Source organism: Carcharhinus amblyrhynchos, chromosome 23 (assembly GCF_965287045.1).
Source record: "Carcharhinus amblyrhynchos chromosome 23, sCarAmb.v2.hapA, whole genome shotgun sequence".
Lineage (NCBI taxonomy): Eukaryota > Metazoa > Chordata > Chondrichthyes > Carcharhiniformes > Carcharhinidae > Carcharhinus > Carcharhinus amblyrhynchos.
Genome location: NC_137346.1, coordinates 42,801,964 through 42,820,179, shown reverse-complemented (window position 1 = coordinate 42,820,179; position 18,216 = coordinate 42,801,964). Strand labels below are relative to the sequence as shown.

At 47.9% G+C, this 18,216-nt stretch overlaps 1 protein-coding gene across 1 annotated transcript in view; it reads left to right on the top strand.

Moving 5' to 3' along the window:
- The window catches only part of LOC145357234 (sphingosine-1-phosphate transporter SPNS2-like), a 115,782-nt gene that overhangs the window by 16,747 nt on the left and 80,819 nt on the right, over positions 1-18,216 (top strand). Inside the window, exon 2 of the mRNA XM_080210397.1 lies at positions 17,585-17,650. Within this exon, the coding sequence (XP_080066523.1) occupies positions 17,585-17,650 (66 nt within the window). The remainder of the gene's footprint in view (positions 1-17,584; positions 17,651-18,216) is intronic.

Below are 18,216 nucleotides of genomic sequence, written 5' to 3'. Positions count from 1 at the left end.
CTAGGGGCCACAGCCTCAAGATAAGGAGGGGGCAGTTTAGAATGGAGTTGAGGAGGAACTTCTTCACTCAAAGGGTGGTGAATCTCTGGAATTCTCTGCCCGTTGGAAGTGGTGGAGGCTACCTCGCTGAATATATTTAAGTCACGGGTAGATAGGTTTCTGATAGACAGGGGAATTAAGGGGAGAAAGCGGGAAAGTGGAACTGATCCACTTCAGATCAGCCATGATCTTATTGAATGGCGGGGCAGGCTCAAAGGGCTAGATGGCCTACTCCTGCTCCTATTTCTTATGTTCTAAGGGAAAGAAGAGATCTGAGACCGAGAGGAATAGGTGGTGTTGAATGGAGGGATGGAGAACTGTTGGTGAGGATGACAATGAGGGGGAAGTGAGACATGGATGATGGTGAGTGTGATGGACATTTGGGGATGTGAGGGAGCAGAGAGATAGAGAGAGAGGAGGGTGGTAAACGGGTGTAAAGAATGTTGAGGAGTAGGCTTCAGACAGAGTGGGGGAGAGGAGGGCAGGGGGCAGTGGAAGGGGTGTGGGAGTTGGCATCATCCATACATTGAGATGGAGCTTATCTTTCTACATCTGCTTTTGGGACTGAATCCATGAGTGTGACACCTCCAGCCTCCACAGCTTCCTCCTCCTGTAAGTAGGAGGCAGTGCCTCCCTCAGACCATCAAAACCAGGAGAGGTGCCACAAGAATGACGTGCAGCAAATGGATGCGTGCACTCTGTCTGAAAAGGTTACCATGATGCGGAGATGCCAGCGTTGGACTGGGGTCAACACAGTAGGAAGTCTCACAACACCAGGTTAAAGTCCAACAGGTTTATTTGGTAGCAAAAGCCACTAGCTTTCGGGGGGGTTACTGACAGGCATGCTGCTTAGTGTTGTTTTGTGTTCTCTGACACACACACGCTTCTCTTCTCTCCTCTCCTCCAATCCCTCTGGGCAACCCCATTAAAGTCTAAATCACTGTGTCCTCTGGCTGTCCCCACCTCCTCTCCCTCAGAATCAGGAGGTTGTGAGTTGAAGTCCCAACTTTGAGTGCGTCACTGAGGTTAATGCAGCAGCGAGGGAGCCCCGCACTGCTGGAGGCACTGCCGTTCGCAGAGGGCATTAAATTATCCGCCTTCTCCAGTAAAAGTAAAATATCCTGTGGCACAATAGCAGGAGCAGGGAGGTTCTCCTGTATCCCTCAATCTGCATCGTAAAATCAGATAATCTGGTCATTATAGCCTGTGGGACCAATGCAATAATTAAACATCGAAAATAGGAGCAGGAATAGTCCTTCGCGCCTACCCCACCATTCATTATGATCATGGCTGACCGTCCAGCTCAGGGATAACTTGTTCCCGCTTTTCCCCTACATATCCTTGGATCCCTTTAGCTCCAAGAGCCAGATTTAACTCCTTCTCAAAGACAAATTACTAGACTATCTGCTTCGGGTAGACATAGATAAGGAGCAGGGCGCTTAAGAAGAAGACCCCAGTTGTGTTTGAATAGTGCCAGGGGGTCTTACACCACTCCTGAGTGACCAAGCTGCTTTCTGCAGAATTGTAAATGACAACAGTTAAGCGCGAATGAACTGACTACACTTGACCATCTTGTAGAGTCTGTCCGCAAGACATCATCAGTCAACTTTTATTAGAGTGCATTAGCAGGTAATGAAGGTGTGTCACTATGTGGTCAGAACACATTCCATCAGGAGCTAAATATACCTGCCAATGTTTCTGTGTTATCCAACATGCCGTATACGTGGATGACACCAATGAGCGGGTGGTATCCTGTGCAGCTGCTCTCCTTCTCTTTCCAGTCAGGATGTTCCTTCCCCCTCACCGACCTTGGCAGCTGTCACTTTTGGGGTTTCCCGCCCCCTGTTTATGGCTGTCCCTGAGTGCTGCTTAGGAACATGGCTGGCAGTTTTGTGCGGGAGTTGTCTAACACAGCCTGCGTCCAACAGCCCCACCTAAAGCCTTCCTTTCCACAGTTCAAACAGAACTGAGGGGAAACCTGAAACAAAAGGAGCGCACGTGGCCAAGATTTTTTTATAGTAAATCTCCCTAATTAGCAGTTTTCCTGGAATCCTGTGCTCATAACTTTCCTGTTTTTGGTATTAGGGGATTCTAATCTCTCTAATCCTCCGAGGGTTATTTACTCATTGGAACAGAATAGTTCCCAACATCCATGTCGACTCTGATAGTTTGCACACATTGTGACTCCCCTCGACTCATGGGCTTCCTCCATCTTATTACAGGACAGTGTACCGATCTCCTTAGAATCATAAAATACCTACAGTGCAGAAGGAAACTATTTGGCCCTTTGAACAAGCGGAGGAAACCCCGCACGAGGAGAAGGTGCAAACTCCACACAGACAGTGACCCAAACTGGGAATTGAACCCTTGTCGCTGGCGCTATGAGACAGCAGTGCCACCCCAAATCTTCTAAAGCATCTTCCCACCCGTGCCCTATCCCTGTAACCCCAAGTATTTACCCTGTTAATCCCCCTGGCACCAAGGGGCAATTTACCATCATCAACCCATCTAACCTTCAGATAAAATACTGCAGGTGCTGGAACCTGAAACAGAAACAGTGTGAGGTGATCAACTTTGGTAAGAGTAACAGGAGTACAGAATATAGGGCTAATGGAAGGACCCTGAGTGGTGTTGATGAGCAGAGAGATCTCGGGGTACATGTGCATAGCTCCCTGAAAGTTGGCACCCAGGGTGATCAGGTTGTTAAGAAGGCGTACGGTGTGTTAGCCTTTATTGGTAGAGGGATTGAATTTCGGAGCCGTGAGGTCATGTTGCAACTGTACAAAACTCTGGTGCGGCCGCACTTGGAGTATTGCGTACAGTTCTGGTCACCGCATTATAAGAAAGATGTGGAGGCATTGGAAAGGATGCAGAGGAAGTTTACCAGGATGTTGCCTGGTATGGTGGGAAGGAAAGGCTGAGGGACTTGAGGTTATTTTCATTGGAGAGAAGAAGGTTAAGAGGTGACCTAATTGAGGCACACAAGATGATCAGAGGGTTAGATAGGGTGGACAGTGAGAGCCTTTTTCCTCGGATGGTGATGGCTAACACGAGGGGACATAGCTTTAAATTAAGGGGCGGTAATTATAGGACGGATGTCAGAGGTAGGTTCTTTACTCAGAGGACGTGGAATGCCCTGCCTGCAGCAGTTGTGGACTCGCCAACTTTAAGGGCGTTCGAATGGTCAGTGAATAGGCGTATGGGTAACATTGGCATCGTCTACGTTAGAGGGTCATTAGATTGGTTCCACTGGTTGGCGCAACATCGAGGGCTGAAGGGCCTGTACTGCGCTGTAATGTTCTATGTTCTAAATGCTGGAAAATCTCAGCAGGTCTGACAGCATCTGTGGAGAGACAATAAAGTAAGGAGTCTCACAACACCAGGTTTAAGTCCAACCGGGTTATTTTATAGTAATCCCACTATAATTACTATCAAATAAACTGGTTGGACTTAAACCTGGTGTTGTGAGACTCCTTACTGTGTTTACCCCAGTCCAATGCCGGCATCTCCACATTGAGAGAGAATAAAGCCAACATTTCAAGTCCAGATGACCTTTTTGTCAGATCCATCTAACCTACATATCTTTGGACACTAAGGGGCAATTTAGCATGGCCAATGCACTGAGCTTACACATCTTTGGAGTGTGGGAGGAAACCTACAGAGGGAGAACGTGCAAACTCCACACAAGCTGGGGATTGAAACCGCGTCCCTGGCACTGTGACGTGTGGGATTCTCTGGGGATTCTGGCAATGGGTATCAGGGAGGGTGCTCAGGGATTCCTGAATGAAGGCAAAATCCGAAATGGATCAGCTGTTTCACGATCTTATTCTAACATTGTGAACCAACCCCAGACCTGCCTCAAGGGTGCACTCACAGTAGAATGGCTTTCATACAAACTCCACAATTAATATAAGTACACCCCGAATCTGGAGTCTGCGTATCTCCCGAACTCCTGGAGTGAAGCAGGATACCTACGGATAGGAAGACTGGAATTTTGATAGCGCCTGTCACAAGCTTGGGAAAACCCCAAAATGCTTTGTAGTCAGTGACACGCTGGTCACTGTTGTAAGGAAATGTGAGATGTTAAATTTGACCAGAGGACAGGGCAATCTCTGCATCTATCTCCTCCACCATCCTTATGGCCTGAAAGAGATTGCCAATGAGCTGCCCAATCAGATGTTATGGAAAAGAGGCCGAGATGGATTGCACGTGGAGGGGATGTTTCCACTCGTGGGAGAGACTAGAATTCGAGGGCACAATCTCGGAGTGAAGGGACGCTCCTTTAAAACTCAGATGTGGAGGAATTTCTTCAGGTAGAGAGTGGTGAATCTGTGGAACGCATTGCCACTGAGGGGCTGAGGAGACCAGGTCCTTGAGTGTCTTTAAGATAGGCCTTGATCAATAGGGGGATCAAGGGAAGAAGGCAGGAGAATGGGGATGAATCATATCCACCATGATTGAATGGCGGAGTGGATTCGATGGGCTGAATGGCCTAATTCTGCTCCTATATTTTATGAGCCTATAAAATTCTAACAGCACTAAGCAGATACAAGAAGGATATGTGTAATCTCTTTGGTTCTTCCCAGTGCAAACCCACCTCGGAGGGTTTGACTCGAGTCTGGGATTGGGAGAATGTCCACCTTCAGTATGCATTCGAGTCAGTGGTTGGGTGTCTATCACCCAAGAGTATAAAGTCTTCAAACATCATCTGGGATGATTGCGGGGGGGGTCCCGAAGCAGGACTTAGTTTAGGACTTATAGGAGGAGAGTGGACAGCTTGTGGATTGACTATCACAGGAAGTAGTTGAGACTAAAACATTACTAGAAGCAGTTAGATATAGCTCTTGAAGCAAAAGAGCTCAAGGGATATGGAGAGGAGGTGGGATCAGGATATTGAATTGGATGACACCCAATCTTCCCAGATGATGTTTGAAGACTTTATCCTGTTGGGTGATAGAAACCCAACCACTGACTCGAATGCATACTGGTCATGGACATTCTCCCAATCCCTCAGAGGTGGGTTTGCACTGGGAAGAGCCAAAGAGAATGTATTCCACAGGATTGGCTGGTGCGTCCACCTCCTGCCCATGCCAGCAGCTGTGCTTCAAATGACATCGCTCACCCCTGTCTCCCAGAGTCACGGGTTCGAGCCCCGCTCCAGAGAGTTGAGAGCCTGGTCTAGCCTGGCACCCAACGCTGAGGCAATGCTGACCGTCAGAAGTTCGATTTTGTATTTTTTAATGGAACATTCAGGGAAAACCCCTGTCAGGTGGCTGAAAAATATCCCACGTGACTATTTGAGGAAAGTAGGGGAGGTGTCCTAATGTTCTGACCAACATTGGGTCATTGGGTGGGCACAGTCATTAGCATTGTTGCCAGGGATGTGGGTTCGATTCCTGGCTTGGGTCACTGTCTGTGCGGAGTCCGCACATCCCCCCAACGTCTGCGTGGCTTTCCTCCGGGTGCTCCTGTTTATTCCCACACTCTGAAAGACGTTAGGCGCATTGACCCAAACAGGCGCCAGAATGTGGCGACTCGGGGATTTTCACAGTAACTTCATTGCACTGTTAATATAAGCCTACTTGTGACACTAATAAATAACTTAACCGACACCTCTGAAAACCGAATATTTATCTCTCTGCGGTTTGTGGTGTGGGTTTAACTTGTCCATTGATTTTCCAGGACCACAACAATGACCTTGCTTCACAAAGTAAAGCACATTGTGATATCCTAAGGTTGTGAGAGGTGCTACAGAAATGTAATCTATTTCTTATCCTGTATCAGTACGTGCAGTAGGAACTTACTCACACCTTTCCTTGACCCAGTTTATGTGACAGCACCAAGACTTTCTCCTGGGCAAGAACGACTGAACCAAATTGATGTGTTTATTGTGTAGCACAATGAGTTAGCTCAGTGTTCGCCACTTGGATTTAAGTTAGTAGCGATGCAGTGTGATAAAAATCTTGGCTTACCTCACTTGGGGCCCTGTGACAGATGGCATTGAGTGCGGAGTTTGTCGGATAGCACTTGGTGACCCTCACAACGAGCTCCATCTTTTCTCCCTGGAGAGACGAAGGTTGAGAGGTGACCTGATAGAGGTGTATAAGATGTTGAGAGGTATAGATAGGGTGGATTCTCAGAGGCTATTTCCCAGGGCTGAAATGGTCGCTACAAGAGGACACAGGTTTAAGGTGCTGGGGAGCAGGTACAGAGGAGATGTCGGGGGTAAGTTTTTCACTCAGAGGGTGGTGAGTGAGTGGAATCGGTTGCCGTCGGTGGTGGTGGAGGCGAACTCGCTGGGGTCTTTTAAGAGACTTCTGGATGAGTACATGGGATTTAATGGGATTGGGAGCTACAGATAGGCCTGATAGGTAGGGATATGATGGGCGCAACTTGTGGGCCGAGGGGCCTGTTTGTGCTGTAGTGTTCTATGTTCTATGTTTGCAAATCCTGCCCTTCTTTACTCAGAGGGTGGTAAGGGTACGGTCTTTACTCAGAGGGTAGTAAGGGCGTGGAATAAGAACATAACATAAGAAATAGGAGCAGGAGTAGGCCATCTAGCCCTTCGAGCCTGCCCCGCCATTCAATAAGATCGTGGCTGATCTGTCGTGGCTCAGTTCCACTTTCCCGCCCTCTCCCCATAACCCTTAATCCCCTCGCTTATCAAAAACCCATCAACCCGCGTCTTAAAAACCCTGCCTGCAGCAAGTTGTGGACTCGCCAACTTTAAGGGTGTTCAAATGGTCAGTGGATAGGCATATGGATAACATTGGAATAGTTTAGGTTAGAGGGTCATTAGATTGGTTCCACTGGTCGGCACAACATTCGAGGGCCGAAGGGCCTGTACTGCGCTGTAATGTTCTATATTCTTCCCCTCCCCGTCCCTCCAACCCCGCCCCAAACTCAATAAATTTTACTTCAATGAAATTTGCCACAATGCAGCAAAAAATGTGACACTGAACAAGTGTACATTTTAATGTTGTCAGGGCTTTGAGGGGAGATTGGATAGGATTAGGTTATTCTCCTTGGAACAGAGGAGATGAAGGGCTGACCTAGCTGAGGTGTACAAAATTGTGAGGGGCGTAGACAGGACTTTTTTCCCCCCGACTGACAACTGAATTGCCAGGGGTAACTGATTAAGGTGTTTGGCCGGAGGATGAGAGGAGACCTATGGTGGGTGTCTGGAATCCACTGCTTAAGTTGGTGGTTGAGGCTAAAACATTCAATCGTTTATAAGATATCTAGACTTTCATCTGTGGTGTTGGAACCTGCATGGACCAGGCGCTGGGAAATCGGATTAAAATGCGTGGCTAGTTTCTTCTTTCTCCTTTTTTGGCTAGTGCAGTCATGATGGACTGAATGGCCTTCTTTTTAATAGAATAGAAACCCCACAGCATAGAAAGAGGCCATTCAGTCCATCGAGTCTGCACTGACCACGATCCCACCCATTCCCCTACATATTTTACCCGCTAATCCCTCTAACCTATGCATCTCAGGACACTAAGGGGCAATTTTAGCATGGCCAGTCCACCTAACCCGCACATCTTTGGACTGTGGGAGGAAACTGGAGTACCTGGAGGAAACCCATGCAGACACGAGGAGAATGTGCAAACTCCACACAGACAGTGGCCCGAGAATTGAACCCAGGACCCTAGAGCTGTGAAGCAGCAGTGCTAACCACTGTGCTACCGTGCCGCCCCTCTCTGCCCCCTAACTTTCCTATGGTCCATTTTAAGCGCAGTTGGGTGTGATACATTTTGCTTTATGATAAATCCATGAGTAAACATGTTTCGGGCCTAGATTTTTATGTTGTTTCTGTCCACAGGTCTACTAATTTTACCACTCAGCTAGCGGGGCACACCCCATTGTCCATGGGGACAGAGTGAAGAGGCCAGTTTGGTGGTGGGGGTTGACAGTAAATGTGGCCCAGGGGTTAAGAGGCCACAGAACTCCACAATAAGTCACTGTGAATGACACTCTCGGTGCGAACATCACTCAGTTTATCAAATCTTACAGCACAGAAGGAGGCCATTCAGTCCAATTTGTCAGACTATCTAATGAATCCCAGTCGCGCGGTCTTTCCCCACATCCCTGAGAATGCTTTACATTTTCAAATATTTATCCGGTTCTTTTCAGAAAGTGAGCATTGAATCATGCCCTGTGTTAACTCACTGTGTTAAAGGATTAGAAAGTCTCCCTGCCTCCGCTCTTCCCTGTAGTTTTTTTGTTGCCAATTAATATAATGCGGTGTCCTTTAATATTATTAATTCATGGAATATGGCCGTCAGTGGCCAGACCAGCATTTAATACACTTGAGAAGGTGATGGTGACCTGCCTTCTGGAATGGCAGCAGTCCCTGTGGTGTAGGTACATCCACAGTGCTGGGCATTCCAGGATTTTGCTACGTTTCAAGTTTATTTAGTAGTGTCACAAGTGGGCTTGTGTTAACACTGCAATGAAGTTACTGTGAAAATCCCCTAGTTGCTGCACTCCGGCGCCTGTTCGGGTACACTGAGGGAGAATTTAGCATGGCCAATGCACCCTAACCAGCACGTCTTTCAGACTGTGGGAGGACACCGGAGCACCCGGGGGAAACCCACGCAGATGCAGAGAGAACACTCAGTCTCCGCACAAACGGGTGACCCAAGCCGGGAATTGGAAACGGGTCCCTGGCGCTGTGAGACAACAGTGCTAACCACTCTGCCACTGTGCTGCCCATCCAGACCCAGGTAAAATGAAGGAACATAGAACACTACAGCACAAACAGGCCGTTCGGCCCACAAGTTGCACCCATCATATCCCTACCTACCAAGCCAGAGAACTATCTGTAACTCCCAATCCCTTTAAATCCCATGTACTCATCCAGAAGTCTCTTAAAAGACCCCAGCGAGTTCGCCTCCACCACCACCAACGGCAGCCGATTCCACTCACTCACCACCCTCTGAGTGAAAAACTTACCCCTGACATCTCCTCTGTACCTACTCCCCAGCACCTTAAACCTGTGTCCTCTCGTAGCGACCATTTCAGCCCTGGGAAATAGCCTCCGAGAATCCAACCCATCTATACCTCTCAACGTTTTATAAACCTCCATCAGGTCACCTCTCAACCTTCGTCTCTCCAGGGAGAAGAGTCCCAGCTCCCTCAACCTATCCTCATAAGGCATGCCTCCCAATCCAGGCGATATCCTTGTAAATCTCCTCTGCACCCTTTCAATAGCTTCCACATCCTTCCTGTAGTGTGGCGGCCAGAACTGTGCACGGTACTCCAATGATATAGTCCCAGTGACATATTTCCAAAGTCGGATGAACATAAGAACATAAGAAATAGGAGCAGGAATAGGCCATCTAGCCCTTCGAGCCTGCCCCGCCATTCAATAAGATCATGGCTGATCTGTCGTGGCTCAGTTCCACATTCCCGCCCTCTCCCCATAACCCTTAATCCCCTCGCTTAGGCTAATGGGATGCTGGCCTTCATAGCGAGGGGGGTTGAATATAAAAGTAGGGAGGTCTTGCTGCAGCTGTATAGGGCATTGGTGAGGGCGCAGCTGGAGTACTGTGTGCAGTTTTGGTCGCTGCACTTACACAAGGATATTTTGGCCTTGGAGGGAGTGCAGAGGAGGTTTACTAGGCTGATACCGGAGTTGAGGGGGGTTGAACTATGAGGAGAGGCTGAATAAACTAGGCTTGTACTCGTTAGAGTTTAGAAGAATGAGGGGAGATCTCATTGAGACATATAAGATGATGAATGGGATGGATAGGATAGAGGTGGAGAGGCTCTTCCTGCTCAGAAAGGACAGTAGGACTAGAAAGCACAGCCTCAAGATAAAGTGGGGGCGGTTTAGAACGGAGTTGAGGAGGAACTTTTTCACTCAAAGGGTGGTGAATCTCTGGAATTCTCTGCCCGTTGAAGTGGTGAGTGACTTGGAGAGAAACGCCCAGGTGTCCCAGGTATCTTTCTAGAAGGTAGTGGTCAGGGGTTGGGAAGATGCTGTCTAAGGAGCTTTGGTGAGTTGCTGCAGTGCATCTTGTAGACAGTACACACAGCTGTACATTGGTTTTGGAGGGAGTGAGTGTTTGTGGACGGGTTGCAAAGCTCTGGTTTGAGAAGCAGATTAAGCCAGTAAATGATTGAAAGGAGTGTTTTTCCTGAGTGTGCCTGTCTGATTTAACTTGTGGTTTGAAATTGGACTTAAAATCCACATTATAACTGAACGGGGGAACGTTGCCAAGATGCAATCTCACTGTGAGTGACAGTGCCATTGTGATGGGAAGTGTAGCAGTGGCAACTTGATCAGATAATCTCAATAAACATTCCCAAACTTCCCTTTCGCAAAGATGCTGATCCTTTCAGATTTGGAAACTCAGCGCCAAATTCGCCCGTTATTGTCAGCCGTCCCAAAGACATTTCCTGTCAACAGATTTTTATTTTACTTGGCTCTCCTGTTTAAGTCGCACTTCCTACAGTTTCTCAGTGAGGGAACCTGCTTTGACTGCACAACCAATTAGACCAATCTCACGAACATCTCTCCGTACCGCACGCTCCCTTCAAGACTGCCCTGAGGCATCTTCAAGGGGTTTTTGCTTAGAATAGAATAGAATCCCTACAGTGCAGACAGAGGCCATTCGACCCATCGAGACTGCACCAACAACAACCCTACCCAGGTTCCATCCCCACAGCTCCATATATTTGCCCTGCTAATCCCCACTGACACTAAGGGGCGATATACCAGGGCCTATCAGCTTAATCCGTCCATCTTTGGACTGTGGGAGGAAACCCACGCAGACACGGGGAGAACATGCAAACTCCACACAGACATCCACCCGAGGCTGGAATTGAACCCAGGTCACTGGCACTGTGAGGTAGCAATCTAACCACACCACGCCACCCTTGTGCGTCCGTTCCCTCTGTGTTATACCCCGACGACTGCATTATTGTGCATCCACCCAGCACAGAGCGAATGTTGCATGGAACTGACATAAAAACACACATTCGCTGCTCATCTTTTTTTCATAGAATCGAACCCTACAGAGCAGAAAGAGGCCCTTCAGCCCATCGAGTTTGCACCGAACACAATCCCACCCAGGCCCTACCCCCATATCCCTACACATTTACCCACTAATCCCTCTAACCTAAGCATTTCAGGACACAAGGGGGCAATTTTAACATCAACCTAACCCGCACATCTTTGGACTGCGGGAGGAAACCGGATCACTTGGAGGAAACCCACACAGACACGAGGAGAATGTGCAAACTCCACACAGACAGTGACCCGAGCCGGGAATCAAACCCAGGACCCTAGAGCTGTGAAGCAGCAGTGCTAACCACTGTGCCACCGTGCCGTGGCAGACATTCAGCTAACTTCTGGTACATTCTCTACATCCACAGCCACTACATTCATACCCCTCAGTTGGGTACTGCTGAGATTACAAGGGTATGAGATGGTGGCGGGGGGGAGAGGGCTACAACAGTAATCTGTCGAGATTCCTTCTTTTTCAAATCAATCCTATCTTAATTGTTGGAAATTAGCAATTCGGATCTGGGTCCAAACCAATCAAATAGAAATCTTCTTCCTCAAGGTGGCTTCCACTTGCTAAATGTTGAAAGTAGAGAGTCCAAGTATCAGGAGAGCTGTCCCCCTCAACCATTCTGGGCAGCACTGTGTCACAGTGGTTAGTATTGCTGCCTCACAGCACCAGGACATTCTCCCCATGTCTGCGTGGGTTTCCTCCGGGTGCTCTAGTTTCCCCCCACAGTCTGAAAGACGTGCTGGTTAGATGCATTGGCCATGCTAAATTCTCCCTCAGTGTACCCGAATAGGCAGTGGAGTGTGATGACTGGAAGGGGATAGATAGAGTAGAGATTCTTCCCGCTTAGAAAGGACAGCAGGACTAGAGGGCACAGCCTCAAGATAAGGGGGGGTCAGTTTAGGTCAGAGTTGAGGAGGAACTTCTTCACTCAAAGGGTGGTGAATCTCTGGAATTCTCTGCCCAGTGGTGGAGGCTACCTCGCTGAATATATTTAAGTCACGGGTAGATAGATTTCTGATAGACAGGGGAATTAAGGGGAGAAAGCGGGAAAGTGGAACTGATCCACTTCAGATCAGCCATGATCTTATTGAATGGCGGGGCAGGCTCGAAGGGCTAGATGGCCTACTCCTCCTATTTCTTATGTTCTTATTCACAGTAACTTCATTGCGGTGTTAATTTAAGCCCACATGCGATGCTAATGAATAAATTTTTAAACTTTTCCAGAATGCATTTAATAAAGTCGCTCCCAAGAGACTGTTAGCAAAGTTAATTAGCAGATTATTGAGCTGGTTTGGAAGTCGGCGGAATGGTAGGGAGCAGAAAGTAAGAATGATGGCCAGACACTCTAATTGGCAGAATGTGACAAATGGTGTCCCACAAGAAATCGACTCCCCACCGCACTTATTAATGGCTTTGACGATGGAATAGGAAGTCACATTATCCACGTTACAGATGACATAAAGCTAGGCAGTTTGGTAAACAGGGTAGGTGGAAGCATTACATTGCAAAGAGATATTGTAGATAAAGTGAATGAGAAAAACATTGCAGGTTAACTTCAACTTAAGTAATTGTGAAATTATCCCCTCCAGGCCAAACAAGGACAGGACGGAGCTGTTTCTCAACGATCAAAAGCTAGAAGTGATTTGATTCGATTTATTATTGTCTCATGTATTAACATACAGTGAATCTTGCTTGTTATACAGGCAAAGCACACCATTCATAGGGAAGGAGATGAAAGAGTGCAGAATGTAGTGTTACAGTCATAGCCAGGGTGTAGAGAAAGATCAACTTAATGCGAGGTAGGTCCATTCAAAAGTCTGACAGCAGCAGGGAAGAAACTGTTCTTGAGTCGGTTGGTACATGACCTCAGATGGAGGTCCAAAGAGATTTGAGGGTCATTGTACACAGATGTAGAAAATAATCAAAAAAACAAATGGAATGATGTCCTTTGTATCTAAGGGACTAGAATACAAGGGGGTCCCACTTCAGCTACACAAAACTCTGCTTAGATCACACCCAGAGTTATCATGCACCACACCTTCAGAAAGATATATTGACTTTGTTAGTAGGGAACTGTAGATTTGCTAGAATGAATCCTGAACTCCAAAGGTGCAACTCTGAGGATAGATTATAGGATTGTATTCTCTGGGGTTGTTCAAGATATTAAGGGAAAATGGATGGAAATAACCTCAACTGGGTGGGGAGCGCGAGGTGATAGCCTCAACATTAATACCAAATCTTTCAGGAGCGAAAGGAAATAATTCTTTTCCACACAAAATCGTAGCAGGAGCTTGGAACTCTCTGCCACAAATGGTGATTGATGTTAAATCAATTGTTAATTTAAATCAGAGATTTTTGATCAATATTTGTTAACCAGAAGTATTCAGGGATGTGGGACAAAGGTCGGTGTACGGAGTTAGATCATAGATCAGCCATGAAACAGACGGAACAGGGCCTGAATGGCCTCCCCCTGTTCCCATGTGTCCTGAATTTGGAAGTGATAATATTCCCTCACGACTTTCCAAGATTATGAGGGGCGTGGACAGAATGGATAGTCAGATTGAGAGTCATAGAGGTTTACAGCATGGAAACAGGCCCTTCAGCCCAACTTGTCCATGCCACCCAGTTTTTGGCACTAAGCTAGCCCCAGTTGCCTGTGTTTGGCCCATACCCCTCTATACCCATCTTATGCATGTAACTGTCTAAGTGCTTTTTAAAAGACAAAATTGCACCCACCTCTACTACTACCTCTGGCAGCTTGTTCCAGACTCTCACCACCCTCTGGGTGAAAAATTTGTCCCTCTGGATACTTTTGTATCTCTCCCCTCTCACCTTAAATCTCTCCCAACTAGTTTTAGACTCCCCTACCTTTGGGAAAAGGTTTTGACTGTCTAGCTGATCACTAGTTTATAGATCTCTATAAGATCACCCCTCAGCCCCCTACAATCCAGGGGAAAAGAGTCCCAGTCTATCCAGCCTCTCCTTATAACTCAAACCATCAAGTCCCAGTAGTGCCCTTGCCAATCTTTTCTGCACTCTTTTATCAGACTGATATAGGAATGTACAACATGAGGAAGGTTGGACAGGCGAGGCTTGTATCTGCTGGAGTTTAGGAAAGTAAGGGTGTTCTTTCCTAGGGGAGCCAGGTCAAATACTAGGGGACATAGGTTTAAGGTGCATGGGGAAAAGTTTGGAGGAGATGTGCGAGGCAAATGTTTTACACAGAGGGTGGTGAATGTCTGGAACACACTACGGGGGGTTGGGGAGCAGGTATGATAGAACAAAGATCAACACAGCACGGGAAACAGGCCCTTCGGCCCAACGAGCCCACGCCGCCATTTTAACATTGTGAGTCCCCTCCTCTACCCATGACCTTTGTCTACGCCTATTGGGGAAGATTGAGGGGAGACTAATTTAGGGACAATTTGTTACACCAATCAGCCTAAGAGCATGTTTTTGGGATGTGGGAGGAAACCAGAGCACCCAGAGAAAACCCACACGAGCACGGGGAGAATGTACAAATTCCGACAGACACCAACCCAAATCCATGTATCTGCACAGCAAACAGTGATAGTCACTGAGCTGTCGTGTTGCCCGTCAGTTCGTCCAGTTTAAGCGTACACTAATGACGTGAAGCACTAGGCAACTCTCAAAGCCCTCGCACAACCCACCGCGTGTATGCCCCTTGTAGTGGCATTCAGGGGACATCTAGACAAATATATGACTAGGATGGGAATGGAAGGGTGGTGGACTCCGTAAATACGTACGGTTTTGATTTAGGCAGGCAACATGATTGACACAGGCTTGGAGGCCTGTTCCTTTGCTGTACTGTTATTTGACTGCTGCTCTTGTGAATTGAAATCAGGGGCTTGGGATAGGTAATCAAAGAAAATGTTGGCGACTTGAGCAGTAGTCAGCACACACAGTGCCACCGCTGGGCTTTTTCTCCGAGAATGGGGTGAGGAGAGAGGAAAACAGAGGAGAGAATATTGGAATAAATAAAGAAGGCGAAGAAATCAATCCCAGGAACCGACCCCCGTGTCTCAGATTAAATTCACAGTTCCATCTTTGAAGGAGAAGATGCAGGAATTTCGAAACGCCCAGCAGGAATATCTTTTTTATTCTAATTCTCAAAATAAATTTTGATTCTAACCCTCCCTTACAAAGTAATTTATAATCATTTATAATTGATAAAGTCTATTAATTATGCATTTTTTTGTTCTGTCAGCGGTTTTATTCTCTAATTCTCCAGCCTCCAGTGATTTAAAGCTTTTTATGAGGTTTGTACAGTCAGAATTCCTGCTACATTGCAACAATCTCTGCCAGCTGGGCAATGAGACAAGAGAGGAATCCTTTTACAGGGGAGTGAGTCCATGGCCTGAATGGGAGCAGAGGTTCACGTTCACATTCGTGGGAGCGCTGGGAAGTCAGGCTTTGAAACCTCCCCGAACATGGAAAATGTCTCCCCGCTCATGCGCGAGTGGACACTGACCGGGATTCTCCAGCCACCCACGCCCCTCATAATCTTGGAAAGTCGTGAGTTTTTCTGAGTGCCGTAGAACACTACAGCACAAACAGGCCCCTCAGCCCACAAGTTGCACCCTACCTGCCAGGCCATAGAACTATCTGTAACTCCCAATCCCATGTACTCATCCAGAAGTCTCTTAAAAGACCCCAGTGAGTTCGCCTCCACCACCACCGACGGCAGCCGATTCCACTCACCACCCTCTGAGTGAAAAACTTACCCCTGACATCTCCTCTGTACCTACTCCCCAGCACCTTAAACCTGTGTCCTCTCGTAGCGACCATTTCAGCCCTGGGAAATAGCCTCTGAGAATCCACCCTATTTATACCTCTCAACATCTTATAAACCTCTATCAGGTCCCCTCTCAACCTTCGTCTCTCCAGGGAGAAGAGACCGAGCTCCCTCAACCTATCCTCATAAGGCATGCCTCCCAATCCAGGCAACATCCTTGTAAATCTCCTCTGCACTCTCTCAATAGCTTCCACATCCTTCCTGTAGTGAGGCGACCAGAACTGTGCATAGGGCTCCAAGCCATGTTCTTTATCCTCACTGGCGGTGGACACAGGGCTGGGATATAGGGAACAGGTGGGAGACCAGGGAGAGATCGGTCATGGCGGAAGGGCTGAGTTATCCACTTCTGCTCCCAATTCTTATGTTGCAATGTTCCTAAATTTCCATTCACTGCAGCAGGATGGAAGAATTCCCAACTGCGAGCAAGGTTGGAGAATCTGGCCCTGCGATTCTCATGGTATACCGTTGAGTAGAACTTCCTTCCAGGCAGTTGACCCGGGTTGAGTTGCAACTATAACAGTTTCGGGGAGTCGGTTTAGCTCAGTTGGTTGGGTGACTGGTCCCTGACGCAGAGCGACGCCAAGAGTGTGGCCTCAACCGGCTGAGGTTACCTCACCTTTTCAATGTTGCCCCTCACCTGAGGTGTGGAGACCCTCAGGTTAAATCACCAGCAGTCACCTCTCCCCCCTCAAAGGAGGGGAGCAACCTATGGTCATCTGTAGCGACTTGACCTTACACTCAAGGTAGACTTTTGCTGTTGGCAGCCAGCCTATTAACATACAGAGGGATCTGTGCGTCCAGGTCCATGGATCCCTGAGAGTGGCAACACAGGTGGATAAGGTGGCCAAGAAGGCATACAGCATCAGTTGGGGCGTCGAGTATAAAAGTTGGCAAGTTATGTTACAGCTGTATAAAACTTTAGTTAGGCCGCGTTTGAAATATTGTGTGAGATCTGGTCATCACCTTATCAGAAGGCTGTGGATGCTTTGGAGAGAGTACAAAGAAAGTTTATTAGTACGTTGCCTCCTCTGGAGGGATTAGCTATGAGGAGAGGCCGGAGAAACTCGACTTGTTTTCACTGAAAAGACAGAGGCAGAGGGGCAACCTGATACAAAATTATGAGCGGCATGGACAAGATAGTCAGAGACTTTCTCCCAGGGTGGAAGGATTGGCAACAAGAGGGCACAGGTTCAAGGTGAGAGGTTTTGAGAAAGTTTTTTGCACAGAGGGTGGTGGGTACCTGGAACGCCCTTCCAGTGAAGGAAGTGGAAACAGGCACATTAGTCCGAGGTTCATCTTGATAGATACATGAACGGGAGGCGGACGGAGGGAGAGAAGCTGTGCATTGGTGGGCCAAAGTGCCTGTTCCTGTGCCTGTTGGGATTGGGGAGATGAGAAGTGAGGCACAGTGGTCATCAGCGGTTGCCGGTGGTGCTGTGGCATCCTTGAGAATCGGTCGGGCCCAGTGATTAATTGCGGACTCTTATTAACACTGGATCCCCCGGCATGACTGAAATCCTGATCTCTTCGTAATGAGCTGAGTCTTTCTCTAGACCATCAATTGTGACTGTGTTGCGTGTCTCATCAACTGAATTCATTACTGCTAATGAGTCGGAGAAAATGATTCCGAATGCGTTAATGAGTTTCTATGACTTTCTGCCCTTTTGTAACCTTCTAATTCACTCTCTTTATTTGTGCTCAGGTGTACTGGCCGACATCCAGAGACACTTCAGAGTGAGCGACAGCAAGTCCGGGTTACTGCCCACAGGTCAGTGGCGAGCCGCGAACCGCTTTATCCTCGACCACGCGAACGTTCACCCCAGCAGTGACTGGCCCGTGGCCATGATGCTGTGACCTGCGACGCACTGTGCTTAACTCACTGAATGTGGTTGCGGGCTGGGCTGGGTTAAGACTGGAATTCGCGGGGGTGGGGAGGAATTTGAGTGAGGGTGGATCCTGCAGCGTAGGGGCTGTGACGGGGAGGGAGGGGAAGTGGGTGGGTTTATCACCGCGGGACATTAGGGGTGATGGATCACCGCCATGAAGACTGGGTGGTGTTTTGGGAATCTCTCCGAGTTTTCTCAGTTCCCACTCGGTTGAAGGAATGTGGGAACTCGGTGCTTTACACAAACAAATTAGGCTTCCCTTGTTTTAATTCATTCGAGGCCAGCATTTGTTGTCCACCCCTAAATACCCTTGAACAGAGTCGCTTGCTAGACCGTTGCGTAGAATCCCTACAGTACAGAAGGAGGCCACTCGGCCCATCAAGTCTGCATCAACCACAATCCCATCCAGGCCCCATTCCCGTAACATTTACCCTGCTAATCCCCTGAC